This window comes from Pelophylax lessonae (assembly GCF_965119305.1).
Source record: "Pelophylax lessonae genome assembly, chromosome: 11".
NCBI lineage: Eukaryota > Metazoa > Chordata > Amphibia > Anura > Ranidae > Pelophylax > Pelophylax lessonae.
Genome location: NC_138778.1, coordinates 160,866,211 through 160,884,153, shown reverse-complemented (window position 1 = coordinate 160,884,153; position 17,943 = coordinate 160,866,211). Strand labels below are relative to the sequence as shown.

Below are 17,943 nucleotides of genomic sequence, written 5' to 3'. Positions count from 1 at the left end.
AAGGTTACAAGTCCCATCTCCAGAGATCTTAATGTTCCTGAGTCCACTGTGTGCAACATTGTCAAGAGGTTTACAGCCATGGCACTGTAGCTAATCTCCCTGGACATGGATGAAAGAGAAAATTTATCAAAATGTTTGCCAAAACTCACCTGAGGAAGCCAAAATCCTTTTGGGAGAATGCGCTGTGGACAGACAAAACAAAATTACAGCTTTTTGGTAAAGCCCAACATTCTACTGTTTTTTTAAAAAAGAAATGAGGCCTTTAAAGAAAAGAATACAGTCCCTACAGTCAAACATGGTGGAGGTTCACCGACTGGTGCTTTGCTGCTTCAGGCACTGGATGTCTTGACTGTGTGCATGGCATTATGAAATCTGAAGACTGCTAATGGGGTGCAATGTAGGGCCCAGTGTCAGAAAGTTGGGTTTCCGCCAGGGGTAATGGGTCTTAAAGCAAGATGATGACCCAAAGCTCATGTCAAAAAGCACACAAAAATGCATTAAGACAAAGTGCTGGAGAGTACTGAACTGGCCAGCAATAAGTCCAGATCTAAATCCCATAGAGCACCTGTGGAGAGATCTCAAAACAGCAGTTGGGAAAATTAACCTTTCCAATCTGAGAGACCTGGAGCAGTTGGTGAAAGAAGAGTGGTCCAAAATTCCAGTAAAGAGGTGTAAGAAACTCACTGATGGTTACAGGAAGCAACTGATTTTTTCCAGGGGTGTGCTACCAAATATTAAATTGAGGGTGCCAATAATTTTGTCCAGTCCTTTTTTGGAGTTTTGCATGAAATGTGTCAGATTTGGCTTTTTGTTTCTACACATTTTTGTGCCAAACGAATACAAACAAAAGAAATAAACATGAGAATGCTTAAACATTTGCAATTGCGACAATTTTCTTGGTGAAGTGGTGCATTATCTGACAGAAATTCAGGGGTGCCAATATTTTTGGCATGGCAAGTTTTGCCATGTTAGTATGTATATTATATACACACACACACATATTATTTTCTTTTCTTTTTATATTTATTATAATGTTTACTGCTTTTCCCTAAAAGTATTTAAATAATTTAATGATTTTAAAATAAAAAGGTATTTTGACTTTTCTGAACATTTCCCCAAAGGGTTCCTCACTAAAGAAGTATCAGATATGCGCAAACACCCAGCAATATTCTCTCTCTCTCTCTATATATATATATATATATATATATATATATATATATATATATATATATATATATTTCTGTAGCTTTTTATTATTATTTCGTAGTAAAAAGCCAGCAGTCTTGTTCTTCTACAAGGTTTAGTATCCCTGGGATTACTAAGGTTACATCATCTGTGAATTGGAAGCATCATTTCATTTGTTATTCATTCATTAAAGAGTCAGTTATGAGTAGGGCACTTCAGGTAAATGTATGGTCCTACCTTATGAAATTATACTTCACTTTTTCCATTCCTTTATTTAAATAATTGTGTATATGAAAACAAGGATCTAACCACACTCAAAATGGCAAAGGCCGGTGGGTGGAGCTGGGAACGCCAGTGCAAGGATCTCAATGGACAAGTCAGGTGGGTGGAATTAGGAATCCTAGTGCAAAGATCTCAATGGACAAGGAAGGTGGGTGGAACTGGGAACTCCAGTGCAAGGATCTCAATGGACAAGGCAGGTTGGTGGAACTGGGAACTCGAATCCAAGGATCTCAATGGACAAGGCAGGTGGGGGGAACTGGGAACTCCAGTGCAAAGATCGCAATAGCCAAAGCAAGTTGGTGGATCTGGGAACTCCAGTACAAGGGTCTCCATGGCCTAGGCAGGTGGGTAGAATTGGGAACCCCAGTGCAAGTATCTCAATGGACAAGGCAGGTGGGTGGAACTGGGAACCCCAGTGCAAGGATCTCATTGGGCAAGGCAGGTGGGTGGAATTGGGAACTCCAGTGCAAGGATCTCAATGGACAAGGCAGGTGGGTGAAATTGGGAACCCCAGTGCAAGTATCTAATTGGACAAGGCAGGTGGATGGAACTGGGAACCCCAGTGCAAGGATCTCAATGGGCAAGGCAGGTGGGTGGAACTTGGAACTGCAGTGCAAAGATCGCAATGGCCAAGGCAGGTGGGTGGAGATGGGAACTGCAGTACAAAGATCTCCATTGTCTTAGCAGGTGGGTGAAACTGCGAACTCCAGTGCAAAGATCTCAATGTCTAATGGCTAAAGCAGGTAAGTGGAGTTGGGAACTGCAGTGCAAATATCTAAATGGCCAAGGCAGGTGGGTGGAGTTGGTAACTCCCATGCAAAGACCTCGATGGCCTAGGCAGGTGGGTGGAGCTGGGAACTCCAGTGTAAAGATCTCAATGTCTAATAGCTAAAGCAGGTAAATGGAGTTGGGAACTCCAGTTCAAATATCCTAATGGCCAAGGCAGGTGGGTGGAGCTGGGAACTCCAGTGCAAATATTTCAATGTCCAATGGCTAAGGCAGATGAGTGGAGCTGGGAACTCCAGTGCAAAGATCTCAATTGCCAAGGCAGGTGGGTAGAGCTGGAAACTCCAGTGCAAACATCTTAAAGTCCAATAGCCAGGGCAGGTGGGTGGAGCTGGGAACTCCAGTGCAGAAATCTCAATGTCTAAAGGCCAAGGTAGGTGAGTGGAGTCGGAACTTCAGTGCAAAGATCTCCAAAGGTGGACACTTTCAACAGTTTCGGGCAACACTTCTATGAAAAACGAACCTTTCAGTTAACATAGAGGCTTGAATCTCCAGTCTATGGAGGCTATCAATATAAACTGGGAATTTTCTTTTCTGTCCATCTGCTTTCTCCTGTGAAACCTGCTATACAGCAATGCCTGCAGCTGTCCCACAAATAGGAGACTGCCCAATCCAGCCAAATATGGTTAGATCACAACAACATTCTCTAACATCTATCAGCACTGCACCATCCCCAGGAGAGATAAGAAGCTAATGATTGATTAAACCTGCTAGCTGTGTTTGCAGCACCATGGCAACTACAGATCTAGACAGCAGATAAGATGGCATCTTCCTCGGCAGATATGAAGGTTTAGTTCCACTTTTAAAAAAATATTGTTACATTTTAAATAATGGTTGTTTAAATATGAATAGAAATATCCTAACAGCAAAAGACAGATCTGTGTATAAAAGACACTTACATTCTTTGGACATGCCAACCTCGAAGCATTTCTGTAACCGGCAGTACTGGCATCGGTTCCTCGTCACCTTGTTTATAATGCAGTTCTTGTCCCGGTGACATGTGTACACCATGTTTTTCTGTATGCTGCGCCGGAAAAAACCCTGCAGGAGAAATGCCACAAGCAATGACCACAGGGTATCATTTACATGAGATACATTCATATCAGGCAGATGATAAGGCACACGGTGCATTAGGAATGAGGCCTTTTAGTCACTGTCACTACAGAAGTATTGTTTAAAAGCAGATGCAGTGCGAGATACCACATGTAATTCACACAGGAATCGCAGCACAGTCTTGTGCAAATTGCATGCGGTGTCTCTGGGGTGCGATTTGAGCCATTAATTTGTATAGCTCAAACCACATCGTATTCGCACCAAACTGGTGCAGGATCCTTTTTTTATCCGCACCAGAAACAGGTCACATGGGTGTTCACAACCACGTGATCCATTTCTGCAAAATGCGCTGCGTTTTCCAAACCAATTGTGGGGTGTTAAATTACCATACACTCCTCAATCGATTCGCATGGACGGTTTGCGATTTAGATGCGGTGCCAAATCTGTCGCAAATTCGCTGTGAATTCGCACCACCTCTAGCGTGAACCCAGGCTGAATCATCTTTCAGCTGAATTTGTAGCAAGTCACATGGTGCGAGGATGCAACAGGGGCTGATCAGTGTTAAACATTTGGGAACACAGCCAAGAACTGCACAGGAATCAGGATTTACACAAATCTGTAATTTTTAAGCCACCTTTTCTGCTCAGGAAGTAGACCCGGCCTAGAGGATACTTGGACAAAGATTGCACCATCCTTCTGGAGGGAAAAGCAGATGAAAGGTTTTTTTTTCCTACTGTAAGACTTCAGGAAATCTCTTAACTAGGGATCGATCGATATCGGTTTTTCGTTGCCCATTGCCCATTGCATATTGGTATCGGCCGATATGGGCCGATATTTTGAACATTTAAAGTTTTGCCAAATAAACACAATTTTCGACACAAATCTGTTACTGAACCCACCTATGGTGGGTGGCTGGCTGGCTGGCACCCTTTGGTGAGTGGCTGGCTGGCTGGCACCCTTTGGTGGGTGGTTGGCTGGCTGGCACCCTTTGGTGGGTGGCTGGCTGGTACAGGCCCAGGGTCTGTGGCTGGCTAGCTGGTACAGGCAGGGCCTGTGGCTGGCTGGTACAGGCCTGTGGGTGTGTGGGTGGCTGGCTGGCACCGGGCAGCTGTAGGTGGGTGTATATATGTGGCGGCTGTGTTAAACACACTGTGTGCACTGTACACTCACTGTCCCGAGACTCCACGACTTCAGACAAGGCAGAGGGAGACGGCCTAAGAAGGCAGAAGCTGTCCCAGTGCGCGGAGGTGCATGGCACCACGTCTCGACAATATCGGCAATATCGGTAACCTCCGGGGCCGATTCCGATATATCGGGGAAAGTGCATATTGGCCCTCGATATATCGGCCTTGCCGATAATCGGTCGATCCCTATTCTGAACCATAATACACTAACTAGAGTATCAGGCCCAGACAAAGTAATTCAACGTGTAACTAAAAAAACAAGAGTATTATACTGCAGCCCACCAGTCCTTAGCTGCGGTGGCTTCATATGTTTGTTTTTTTTTCAGGCTAAGAATATTTTCAGCAAGCACAGGACATACCTGCTGGTTTAGCCATGAATACAGTTTGCTTGTTACTTCCTGTGAGCTGAAATGGAAGCATAAAACAATCCTATCTTCCTTCTGTAAGTGACCAATCTTCCAGTCTTCCCATGTAATGAAGAGTTAAGCTGGCCATAAATGGATCATATCTCGGCCAGTTCAGCAAGGGCCAACAGAGATTTGGTCCATCTATGGGCAGCCTAGTGGGATCGAATTCAATTCATTGATCGACATGGGTACAACCAGCCTGTCTGATTTTTTACATGCGATTTCTGCCAGCGGCTATAGCCACTGACAGTAATTATTGTGTTCTGCCGGCCAGGAAGGCTCCCCTGCGATAGAACACAATAGTGCTGTGGGGGCGATTCTCCCATCAGCACTGACTGTGTTGACAGAGGAATCAATAAAGTTTCTGGACTTCCACCACTTTCATAATTTATAGGCTGCTTTACAAAGGTAGATATGTTTATTGTCCAGTCCGGGTAGCAACCATGGCTGCCTCCATAGATACAGTAGGGGAGTGAGCCTAGCCACTCAGACAGGAAAAGTGTTATTCACAGGATTACCAGGTGAAAATAAATAAGAAAAGCCTTAAGAAAAAAAAAAACATTAATTCAATCACCCCACCTAAGGACTGGTAAACTGCAATAAGTAACATTTTTGGTTTTGGGTTCAAATACACCTAAAGAATTTTAAAGTATTTTTTTTTTTTACTAAAGCAGATAAAAATGTCATTATTCATATGCATTTTTTTTTTCATTTCCCCCTCAGGGACTCGTTTTTCAATTGTCCTCTGGTGCCACTATATTCCCGCTCTCTTTGTGCCCCCCTGCATCTCTGGGATCTATGGGGTCCTGTAGGAGCCTCCTTAACATGCTGGCTCCTGCTCTGTACTACAAATCTACATGCAGCCATTCAAAGCGCCAGTGCGAGAGGGACGCAGAACTGATATAAAGAAGAGGAGGCATGGCTTTGTGCTCCTGAGTCCCTATTGTGCTGCTTGTGTGTGCGGCGCTCTTAACGGTTGCGTGCAAGCTGAAGAGACTCACACAGGACTTCATAGGGCCTGGCGGTACAAGGGGAGTAGAGAGAATAGGAATATAGTGGCTGAGCCAGGAGAAAATTGAAAGAAAATGTCCAAGAAATGTAAAAAAAAAAAAAAAATACACATTCAAGTTATGTTTTTTGTTTGACTTCAGGAAAAAATTAAGTTTAGCTAGCTAGCTGCCATAACCCCAGTATCACTTTGTACTGTGGGTGACTCTCTACAAAATAAAAGTGGTCCCAGTGGCAGATTCGCAGTGGGATCACTTTTAGAGGCGACGGGAGAGGTGCCTCCCGCTTCTTCCTGGTCGTCTCCGAGCTTCCCAGAGCCATTGGTAAGCCTGGAGCCGATCCGATCCCTCTGATGCCAGGGCAGGAAGTCAAGTGAGGGCAGGATAGCCCCTCTAGACTCTATGCCCTTGGAGGACCAGAGTGACATCCGACGTCACTTCCACCTCTCAGGCTTAAAGGGATGATTTTTATTTTTTTTGTTAAAAAGTCGAAGTGTCATTTTTTTTGCTTTTAAGGGTAAATGACAGATTTGGGGTTTTTGACCCCAGATCTCTCAATAAAGAGAACCTGCCATGCCATTCTATTACAGGGGATGTTTACACAGTGTCACAATTGTCACATGATCAGAAGTCAGTCCCGCTGGCTACTGATTTTTAGTTCGGTAGCTCGGTCTTTGCGCTGGGAGGGTGCTCTGAACACACAAACAATGGCCTCCTAGCAACGCATATGTGTGGTGCGTGGGCGTTAAAGCTCACCCTTTTGCTACCACACTTCTATGTTGGTAATGGATGTTAAATCGTTTCTTCTTCCTTGAATAGAATTTTTTTTTTATATAGTCTACCCATTTGTGACGTGAATGCATTATCTTTCATTATAACAAGGAGAGAGAGCACTAAAGATAAGAGATCCACAGATACAGTGGTTGACAATTGCATTAGAAAGAATAACTCCTCTGTCCTATCCAGGTGTAGCTACAAAGGACTTACCTTACAGCCTTCACAGGCACTGACCCCATAGTGGTAACCGGAGCTCTTGTCTTGACACACAAAGCAAGGTTTATAGATCCTGGGAAGGGGAGGTGGTGAGGGAGGGCTGGGGACAATCTCTTCTGAACTGGTGCTCTGAGTCTCAATTGCTGCAAGAAAGAAAACGAAGAGTAAGCTGGACATGTAAGATACTCTAATGTCTTCATATAGTTACACAACTATAATTTAGAATCTAGAATGTAGAAAGATGAACTGCACACCAGTAGTTGCTCTTAAAAAATCTTCATAGTTATTCAAAAACCACAGTATACAACCGCAGATAAGATCAGTTGATGCATTTCAGCCTATGAGGCCTTAGTCATAAATGCAGTTATGACTAAGGTCTCATAGGCTGAAACATATCAACTGATCTTATCTGTGGTTGTATACTGTGGTTTTTGAATAACTATGAAGATTTTTTTAAGAGCAACTACTGGTGTGCAGATCATCTTTCTACATGATCTACTCAGTGAAACAACTGTGAATCGGGCTTCCGGGAGTTCTACCATCAGCATGCTATATGGGTAGCGTAGCAGCACTGTTTCTCTGGTTTACATCATATAGAATATACTGCAAAATAAATAATCATAACAATAACCAAAAGGAAAAACTAATAAAGCAAACTTAAAAACAAACAAAACAAAGACTGTATTTTGCTAATAGAGTGGGTGGAGGAATCTTTCCTGCTGGCTATAGTATTCTGACAGCCACTGCTCCCCCAGTTGTCTGAATACCTGATCTGTGACTGAATCTGATTGGCTGCAGTCACTATTCCAACTAGCTCCTTCATTTTTCAATGATGAGGCTGAAGGGTCAGACCCAATTCATATTTCAGCTGGCTGTAAAAATGTAAGCTGCGTACAGCTAGCATAAGTTCCCTAAAGCGATCTAAAACCTACATAAAGATCACATGGTCTCCAAAAACTAGAGTTGACACCTTTTCTTCAAGCCAAACCCAAGCACTTTACCCGCGCACAGCAAAAAAAAAAAATGGATTTTTGTAAAATCTTACCGTAAAATCCTTTTCTCTTAGCTCATCGACAGACGTAGTCCTCGGTGATACACCACCTTCGGGTTATGTTACCTCCGCAGGAGCAGGACTAGACAGGAAATTAAAAAGCTCTGGCCACACCCTAGGGGCAGTCCCAGAGGGTATATCCTCTCTCTCTCTGCCTCAGCAAATCAGTTATGTGAAAAAGCAGTGCTTAGAGAATTTAACCCAACCCAACTCCAAAACAGAGGGGCGGGGACTACGTCTGTCGATGAGCTAAGAGAAAAGGATTTTACGGTAAGATTTTACAAAAATCCATTTTTCTCTAGCGCTCATCGACAGACGTAGTCCTCGGTGATACACCACCTTCGGGACGTCCCAGAGCAGTATCACAACTGAGGGGTGGGAAAATGGAAATCAAATCCCAATCTAGAAGGCCCAACCGGTGCCAACTAGAAGTTTACAATGCTCATCCTTAATGATGAGACTCAACAAAACAATTTTCAAACAGAAAAAAACCCTCGAGGTAGACCACCGGTCTCCTCAAATTGCGGCCTGCAAAACCTTGCGGCCAAATGAGGCATCCGCCGATGCCGTCACATCAATTTTATAGAATTTAGTAAAGGTATGTACCGACGACCAAGTGGCCGCCTTACATACCTGGACCACTGACGCCTGATGGCGAAAGGCCCAGGAAGTACTGAGCGCTCGAGTGGAGTGCGCCCTAACAGGGAACGGAGGACTCTGACCCTTAATAGAATAAGCCTGTACCACCGTTTGTCTAATCCATTTGGCAATGGTCGCGGCAGATGCAGGCAAACCCTTTCTGGGGCCATCCGTGATCACAAAAAGTGAATCCGTCTTACGGAATGATTCCGTAGCTTTCAGGTATACCCTGATTGCCCGAACCACATCCAAGGAATGCAACGCATGTTCCCGATGATGCTTGGGCTGAGGACACAAGGAAGGTAGTACAATATCTTCATTCAGATGAAAATCTGAAACCACCTTAGGAAGAAAAGATGGCTTAGGATGAAGTACTACCTTATCCCTATGAATCACTAGGTATGGGGACTGGCATGATAATGCAGCCAGTTCTGACACCCTGCGAGCAGAAGTAATAGCCACCAAGAAGGCCACCTTCTGGGATAAAGTAAGCAAGGGAATCTCCCTGATGTTTTCAAAGGGAGGTTTCTGTAGAACCGACAAAACCAAATTAAGATCCCAGGGCGGTAAGGGCGCGCGGACTGGAGGAGCCAGGTGCCGCACCCCCTGGATGAAATTCCGCACCAAGGATTTGGTAGCTAAAGGTTTCTGAAAGAAGATTGCTAATGCTGAAACTTGACCCTTGATGGTGCTCAAGGCTAGCTTCTGCTCAACCCCTTGTTGCAAAAAGGCCAATATTCGAGACACCGAATAGGTACGTGGAGGAAATCCTAAAGATTCGCACCACGCAATGTAAGTCTTCCATGTGTGATAATAGACTTTGCTGGAAGTCGCTTTCCTTGCTTTAATAAGGGTAGGAATGACTGAAGTAGACAAACCTCTGTCCTTCAGTACTTGGGTCTCAATGGCCAGGCCATTAAAACCAGCGACTGTAAAGCACGAAGGTAAATAGGTCCTAGAGACTACAGACACTCCCTGAGACGAAGTTCCCACGGAACGTCTGCGACTAGCATGTCCAAGTCGGCCAGGCCGGCTTGAAGAGGCCAGCCTAGAATTTCTAGGACCACTGGCGCTGATAGGATCTGAACCAGGCGTCCCTAGAGCTATCTGGCCCCGACCATCCGAGAAAGTCTGGTCGTTTTCTGTTCCCACACATTTATCAGATACCTGATAGTTATCAGGAAAGGTGATCTTTTCTGGTTGAACCTCAGGGACCGAAGTCACCCGACTAGAGGCTACTTGGCCTATCTGGTCAATCAGATCCGATTCCTGTGAGGTATCGGGACTAATCTAGGAAAAGGTAAAGGAAAAGATCTATACAGGGAACGGTAACTACCGCTTCCTGTACTTAAATGTTGGAAGGGAAGAATCGCACCGGTGGTAGTGGTAGATGCTCGATCTAATGTCCTGAATACCGGTGAAAACGTCCCCCCACCCTGAAATCGGGTGGGGGCGCACCTTCAGGCTGTGTACTCCTTTACTTCGGGTTTGGCTGGGTTGGTCCTCTGCTTGTCCGACCATCCCTTCTTGAACCCTCCTGGAGGAGTCTTGCCTTTCCCGGGAGTACCAGCCGGGCGCCCTTTATGGGCGGTAAAGAAAGGTCCTCGCTTGTTGCGAGGTCCCTTAACTTTTGCAGCCTGTGGCAAAAAAGTACTCTTGCCCCCGGTGGCATCCTTAATGATTTCATTTAGGTTGGCTCCAAATAGACGATTCCCCTGAAAAGGGAGATTGGTCAAAGTCTTTTTGGAACCTAGGTCAGCTGACCAGCATTTTAACCACAGCACACGTCTGAGGATCACTGCTAATAGATGCATGCCCTAACAAGGGAGTAGTGTCCAAGGCTACGTCACAGATAAACCGTAGCCCTTGTATGATCTGTTCTATCAAATCAGATGTCTCCTGGGGAATATCTTTTCCCCTAAGATCTTGGCGTACCATTTTCGCCCATTCCGTAAGTGTCTGGGAAACTAGACCAATAACAATTACTGGTCTAAATGCTGACCCTATCAGAGAAAAGATAGTGCGGGACTCCGCTTCTATCTTTCGATCCACCGGATCCTTAAAGGACGAAGTGTCCTCCACTGGAATAACCGTGGCTTTATTCAGCCTGGAAATAGGCGGATCCACGACTGGTGGTACCGTCCATTTCCTAATGATGGATTCCTCAAACGGATAGCGTCTAGCAATACGCTTGGAAATAGTAAAGGTACGTTTAGAATGCTCCCATTCTCCTTTAATCTGATTACCAAAACATTTAGGTACAGGAAAAGCCTTCGCCGTCTTGATGGGCTTATTAGTCCCAAAAAGGCCTTTCTGTTTCAGTTGCCTCTGCCGGTAAAGCCTCAAGTTTTAAGGTTTCTTGCACTGCCACAACTAGTGCGTCCACCAATGCTTCTTCCTGAATTATAGCAGGAGAAGAAGCGTCCTCCTCACTGTCTGAGGGGGCTTTACCTGGGATAACAGCCCTTGCAGAGGAACCTGCAACTGCAGTGACCATCTCTGAATCAGAGTCAGAGGTGTCAGATAGTATAGGGGTAGGCGGGGGTCGCTTCCTTGACCCCCGTCCCTGACAGGCCGCCTCCACCCGAGCCACCATAGACTCCAAAATTGCTGTAAATGACTCTATACTCTGTGCACCGGCGGGTCCCGAGGCCCCCTCGAGGGAAACAGGTGGGGGAATATGTGTGGCAGGGTCCATAATAACTCCAGTTACTTCCTGGATGATATAATTCAAAAGTAAAGAAAAAACTTTTTTTTTTTTTGACCCTCAGTGCCACAAAAAAAAAAACCCCTTAGTGTTACCTGCTAGGGATCCCTATCGATCGAGAGAGAGAGAGATAGACCCCCAGGCTCACCACTTGATGTTCAGAGTTAAACTGCAACAGCTTACAGCGCTGTCTTAGACAAACAGGAAGTCTTTTGGCTGGCTGCCCAGGAAGAAGGGAGGCGGCTCCACCCCTCTGCACGCCTTCCGGCGCCTCCCCCAAGCTCCACGAGGTGTAGAATCACCTCAAACATGGCCGCCCCCATGCTGGAGACACGAGGCTACGCCAAAATGGCGGCTCGTGCGATCCAGCAAAAAAAAAAAATGGCGGCGGCCTGTGGTGACTAGCGGTGTGCTGCACGCACACAACACTCTCTCTGCATGGGGATATGGCGTGGTTGGCGGTACCGGCCCTGGCGGACCGCATGGCCGTTCGGGAGGCCTGCTAATAGCTGGAGATCTGATTTGGAAGGCAGTCTACATGTCCATGGCTTCTGACTGGTAGGTAGCTTATACTTAACCCATAAGATTCCCAGAATGCCACAGATTACATCTTTAAAACATGTATACAATAGATTGTTAGCTCCCAAACCAAGCCTCCTGGCTTTTTGCACACATAAAATCACACTCAAAGTAGGAGGATTTGTGACATGTTATAGGATAGAAAGAACTCTTTCTTACCATACAGAGAGGGGCCCGCGTTCACCACAAAACCCGTCAGGGAAAAAGGGGGAACATACTACTCACCATACCGGAACCAGGCGGGCACCAACTCCTGACAGTACCCCTCTCCACCGGGGCGGGAGGGCTGTCGACCGATACGGACGCCGTGACTCATGGTCTTTGGCGTTTCAGCGAGACGTTTAACTCGCGGGTTCAGTCCTTTTAATGGGACTTTGTCGCGGCCGACCCAGCGCGGAGCTATGGCCTGCACGCGCTCGTAGGCTGAACTGGGGTGACCACCGGATCTCGACATCCAGCCCGTCGCCCAGTTCAGCTTTCTTGCTTGAAGATCTCACAGGAACACTGGAGAAAAAAAGCTGTCTAAAAATCCTTTTAGAAAAAAATTCTTGCCAGGACCTAAGATCCCAGCAAGGTATCTAGGTCCTTACTCCTAACTAGACAGAAAATAACTGATTTGCTGAGGCAGAGAGAGAGAGGATATACCCTCTGGGACTGCCCCTAGGGTGTGGCCAGAGCTTTTTAATTTCCTGTCTAGTCCTGCTCCTGCGGAGGTAACATAACCCGAAGGTGGTGTATCACCGAGGACTACGTCTGTCGATGAGCGCTAGAGAAATCTCTTTAAGGGGGAACACTGTGGACTTTACTTATGTAAAGGGGAACTCTGATGTAAGTAGGAGGTTTGGTGAGCAGAAACCCCCTAACATCAGAGTTCCCAGCATTCCCCCTTAAATCAGGATTTCCCAAAGCCCCCCTTACATCAGAGTCCACAGAGCACCCCTTACATCGGAGTCCCCCTTACCTCAGTGTACGCACTTGCTAGGAGGCAGGAGAGAGAAGGGAGGGAGAGGAGAGACTTAGTCACAGACACTGGATGGTGAGCTCACTCACCTGAGGATGGAGGCTCAGGCATAGACACCTTTCATCCACAATGTATCTGCCGGTTGCTGAGCTTCAAACTTCCAGTCCACACATTCCTTTCCTAAGGCACAGAATGCTGGGGATTGGAGTGTGGGCAGAGGGGTAGGGGCGGGAGGAGGAACAGATCAAGCCCCCACTCCTCTCCTGTCAGTGTATGGGGCCCATGTGCACCCATGTGGTACTTGGATTCTTGGGGAGCCACAGTCCATTCTGAGTATTGTGTCCGGTTTTTAGGTGGTCTGAAACCTGGACACATGATTTAAAACTTGGACTGTCCGGCTGAATCCCAGACGTGTGTCAACCCTACCAACGACCCAGAGCATTGTTAGAGAGTCTGTTTTCATACAGATAGATTCCATCTGGTAGACTTGTAGTAAGATAAAAGGATTAGCAAGGCACATCTATTGTGCAGCATTACTAAGGAGGAAGCAGAGCCTGAATATGTTTTTAGCAATATGCTCCAGTGTACATATAATAATTGCAAAGTATACATGGAAACAAAGTTTTTAAAACCTTTACAAATATTGAAGGATTTGGTGCAATTTATGTTGTAAAGCACTGCGTACAACGTCAGCACTATATAAATCCTGAATAATAATACTGTCCAAATTAAAAAAAAGAATCTGAGCTCTGCTAGAACTCTTCTACCCAGTCCTCCAGCGACCCGTTTTTCATATCTTCCCTCCATTCCAATGCTAGAGCAATGACAGCATTGGTAGGAGGGGGGCACAGGACACTACCGATGAAGGAAGCTGCGATGTTAGAATGGAGAGAAGTTAGGAGACATGGAAGTAAAAGAGCACTTATTTCAGGGACCTAACAAAAGTCACTTTAAACCCAAGAACAAAAATTTATAGTATTGTGGTTTACTGATCCTTAGATGTGATGGCTGCAGTTGTTTTCTTTTTTTTCACCCTTATTTTTTCTTTATTTTAACCTGTCAATAAATCACTTCCTGTTCTACAAAGGAGCAGTACTGTCACCCTAGGAAAGGGAGTGTGTTAGGACTACATAACAGCTCCTTCTCTTCATAACAGGGGAAGGTGTTCTGTAGTCCATTGAGATCGCAGGATGCACAGTGCTCCTTGGGATGTTTAAAGCTTTGGAAATCTTTTTGTATCCAAATCCGGCTTTAAACTTCTCCACAACAGTATCTCAGACCTGCCTGGTGTGTTCCTTGTTCTTCATGATGCTCTCTGCGCTTTAAACGGACCTCTGAGACTATCACAGTGCAGGTGCATTTATACGGAGACTTGATTACACACAGGTGGATTCTATTTATCATCATTAGTCATTTAGGTCAACATTGGATCATTCAGAGATCCTCACTGAACTTCTGGAGAGAGTTTGCTGCACTGAAAGAAAAGGGGCTGAATAATTTTGCATGCCCAATTTTTCAGTTTTTTATTTGTTAAAAAAGTTTGAAATATCCAATAAATTTCGTTCCACTTAATGATTGTGTCCCACTTGTTGATTCTTCACAAAAAATTACAGTTTTATATCTTTATGCTTGAAGCCTGAAATGTGGCAAAAGGTCGCAAAGTTCAGGGGGCTGAATACTTTCGCAAGGCACTGTATATACCGATATATTTATATATATATATATATATATATATATTTATTTGCATACATAAGGGGATTATTATATTTATGAGCGCTGTCCACCCTTTGTTTCTATATACTCTGAAGGATTAGCATGCTCGTGCCGTTCCTTCAGAGCCCTGTGCGGTAAACAGGGACTCCTGGGCACATGCGCGGGAGTGACGTCATCACGGCTTGGTGATTCAAAGGACTGGAGCCTGCTAACCTGGAAGGAAGATCGGGCAAAGATGGAAGCCCTGTCACGATAAGTTTTTCGCTCATACTAGCACATAATGACTACCTTGCAGGGAGAAGGATTTTTTTTTTTTTAGCTAACTTTACTTTCGCTTTAACAGATGAAAGACGAACAAGTAAGAGAAATTTATTGTTTGGGTTTTTTTATGTGTATATTAAACATTGTGGTTTTGGAATATCTAAACCAGCATCATTACATCACTCTTATTTCTGCAAAGCACTTGGCTCAGTTTACTAAGCTATAATGCACGTGTTATCTGCTATAACGATCATCGTTTTCAGCTCTCACTGCAGAATAGAATAACGGGTATAGCTCAGTGAATTAAAGCCCAGCTCCGGAAAATCTGAAAAGTCTCCCTTTTAGTGCACCTGCACTGCAAGGGTTAACAGACGATTTATCCACTTGCCGACGGTATCACTTAGATGTAAGGTGGTTTCTGCTGCGCCCGATCACGTACTACGTGACCTGGCACTTCCGGGAAGGCGACCCGGCTGTGATTATACACAGCAGATGCCGATTAGCGGGTGCCGGCCAATGGATGATCGCCGGCACCCACCGATCATCGGGAAGACAGATAGGACAAAGTCCTGCCTATGTAAACTAGGCAGAGCTCTGTCCTGTCAGTGGGGAAGTTATGAATTTTCTTTCCCGCAAAGCAGGGAATAAAATCTATCACTTCCCTTAGTAAAAGCAGCACACATAGTACACCAATTAATACAGTGACCGTGTAGATTTTTAGCACTGATCACTGTAATAATGTCACTGGTTCCTAAAAAGTGTTGAAAGTGTCAGTTAGTGGCCGCCGCAACATAGCAGTCCCACTATAAGTCGATGATCGCTGACCCCAAACCCCTCCTCTGTACTTAAAAGCATTCAAAATGCCAAGTTTGGCTGTTTTGAATGCTGTAAGTTTTTTTAATTCTGCGCCGCTAGTACCGGGAAGTGATGTCATCACTTCCAGGTATGCGGCGGCGCCAAATTCAAAGAAATGGAGACCGGGGTCAGACGGCGGCGGTAAAGGTAGGATTCCCGGGTCTCCCGGTGGGACGGGAGACCCGGGGGAGCCGTGGAAGGCGGCGGGAGGGGGGACGTCCCCTCCCGCTCCTTGGAATGACATTACAAGACAGCCGACCATCGGCTACGGACACCGGTACCGGGGTGATGCCTCTAGCTTGCAGGCATCACCCCGGTGCAAGCACTTTCCCTGAAATATCGGTAAATCAAAAGCCGATTGCGATATATCGGGGAAAGTGCAGATCGGCCCCCCGATATATCGGTGTTGTCGATAATCGATCTCTAATATATATATATACACACACACATACATACATATACACACCATAGTGTGTAGGCAATATAGTGCAAACAAATCAATATGCGCTTATTGGTATTTATTTTACCAAAAATATATAGCAGAAAACATATTGGTCTAAATATATGAAGAGATTAGATTTATTAATTTTTATTGGATATGTTTAATAGCAAAAAGAAAAAAAAAAAAAAAAACGATATATTTTTTCAAAATTGTCGGACTTTTTTTGTTTATAGTGCAAAAAATAAAATAAAAGTCGCAGAGGTGATCAAATACCACCAAAAGAAAGCTTTATTTGTGGGCAAAAAGGACATAAGTTTCATGTACAGCATTGCATGACTGCGCAACTGCCAGTAAAAGTAACAGTGCCGTATCGCAAAAAATGACCTGGTCATGAAGGGGGGGGGGAATCTACCGAAGGGCAAATTCTAGGAAAGAAAATGCTCCTTCGCTTGCCCAATCCTTCTCTGCCCCAGCAGATGGCAGTCCCCCAGCGATGGATTGTGCCTCAGCATCATCACGTCCAAAGCAGGGTCCCTGAATTAGTCTCGATGACATCATGTTTGGACTGGTCTAGCAGCATTGAGAAGTCGAGGACCAGGTAAATAAACCTTCTTTTCTATGCCCCCCGACCTAAACAAGCAGTTAACCCATGCAGCGCAGAAAATTTTTACATTTCCCAGAGTTGGCCTTTAAGCTCATTGTGACTATTTTACACGAAGTCCATCACCATTAGCATTGTAAGCAAACCTTCTCACCCATCGTGTAGGTATAGAATTCTGAAAGGTGAAGTTGCTATGTTGTCCCCAGTTGCCAGTCACCATCACCTAACCATTTGATTTGGAACCTTTGGACCTTTGTCACTAATTTAGGTGCATTTCTTTTATAGATGTCAAAGATGAAGAACGTATGAACAGTTTTGGCAGATACCAGACACCTAGAGATGATATTTAATTCAGAAGGGCATGTGAGGTCAGACGTTTGTCATTTGGGCAAATCCCCAATTCTGTTGGGGTCAGAATGAAAAGCAGATGGAGGGAGAGGAGCAAAGACAAAGTGAGTATTGTTATGTTATTTAGCAGGAATGGTGGGGGTACAAAAGGGAGAGGAGAGGCTGCAGACCAGCCTCTTTACCTAACATACTGCAACGACAACTCCACTGTACAATACACCAACAACAAAATGCCAAAGGAATTCTCTAGGGCTCCTCATAGGAGATTTACGTGGTGGGAACTATACTAACAGATGGATCTGGTGACAGGAGAATTATGGCAATGGTCAAGGCCAACTGTGACACTGCTATGTGACCTTTGATCTGGAAGCACTGAGGCGTGACTGTTTAGCAGCAGTCACCTCCCCAACTGCATTCAACAGATTTAGGCAAATGCTGTGTCACAAATAGAATGTGAAAGCCACCCTTCCATAGGCTTAATGTAAAGGAGATGGAGTCTTGCTAATGCATGGTCACAGAATTATCTAAGGAATGCAAAGATCACTGATCAGATAGAGGCGGTTTTCTTAACAAGGGTTCCAGGGAAGCCCAGGGTTCCTCTAGATCTTGCCAGTTGTTCCACTGGAAAACTGATCTCCCACCTACATACCATCAATATACGGGGTCAGCTCTCACTGACATCCAGTGGTGGTGGTGGGGGGGGGGGGAGGTAGCTGTCAAAATAAAGGGTCTTTTCTGCACTGGCCACCAATAGCAAAGGGGCTTTTCTCTTCTGGCCACCAATATAAAGGGACTTTTCTACACTGGCCACCAATATAAATGGGTTTTTCTCTACTGATAACCAATGTAAAGGGGCTTTTCTCCATTGTCCACAAATGTAAAGGGGCTT

At 45.1% G+C, this 17,943-nt stretch overlaps 1 protein-coding gene across 7 annotated transcripts in view; it reads right to left on the bottom strand.

The window, feature by feature from the left end:
* The window catches only part of RARA (retinoic acid receptor alpha), a 294,008-nt gene that overhangs the window by 30,448 nt on the left and 245,617 nt on the right, over window positions 1–17,943 (bottom strand). For 5 of the 7 annotated variants that reach the window (XM_082271917.1, XM_082271920.1, XM_082271919.1 and 2 more), the window contains 3 exons: window positions 6,892–7,040; window positions 3,153–3,294; window positions 150–182 (listed from right to left, as the gene is read on the bottom strand). In XM_082271917.1, the coding sequence (XP_082128043.1) occupies window positions 150–182; window positions 3,153–3,294; window positions 6,892–7,040 (324 nt within the window). The remainder of the gene's footprint in view (window positions 1–149; window positions 183–3,152; window positions 3,295–6,891; window positions 7,041–17,943) is intronic. The other 2 variants (XM_082271922.1, XM_082271923.1) reach the window with 1 other exon arrangement.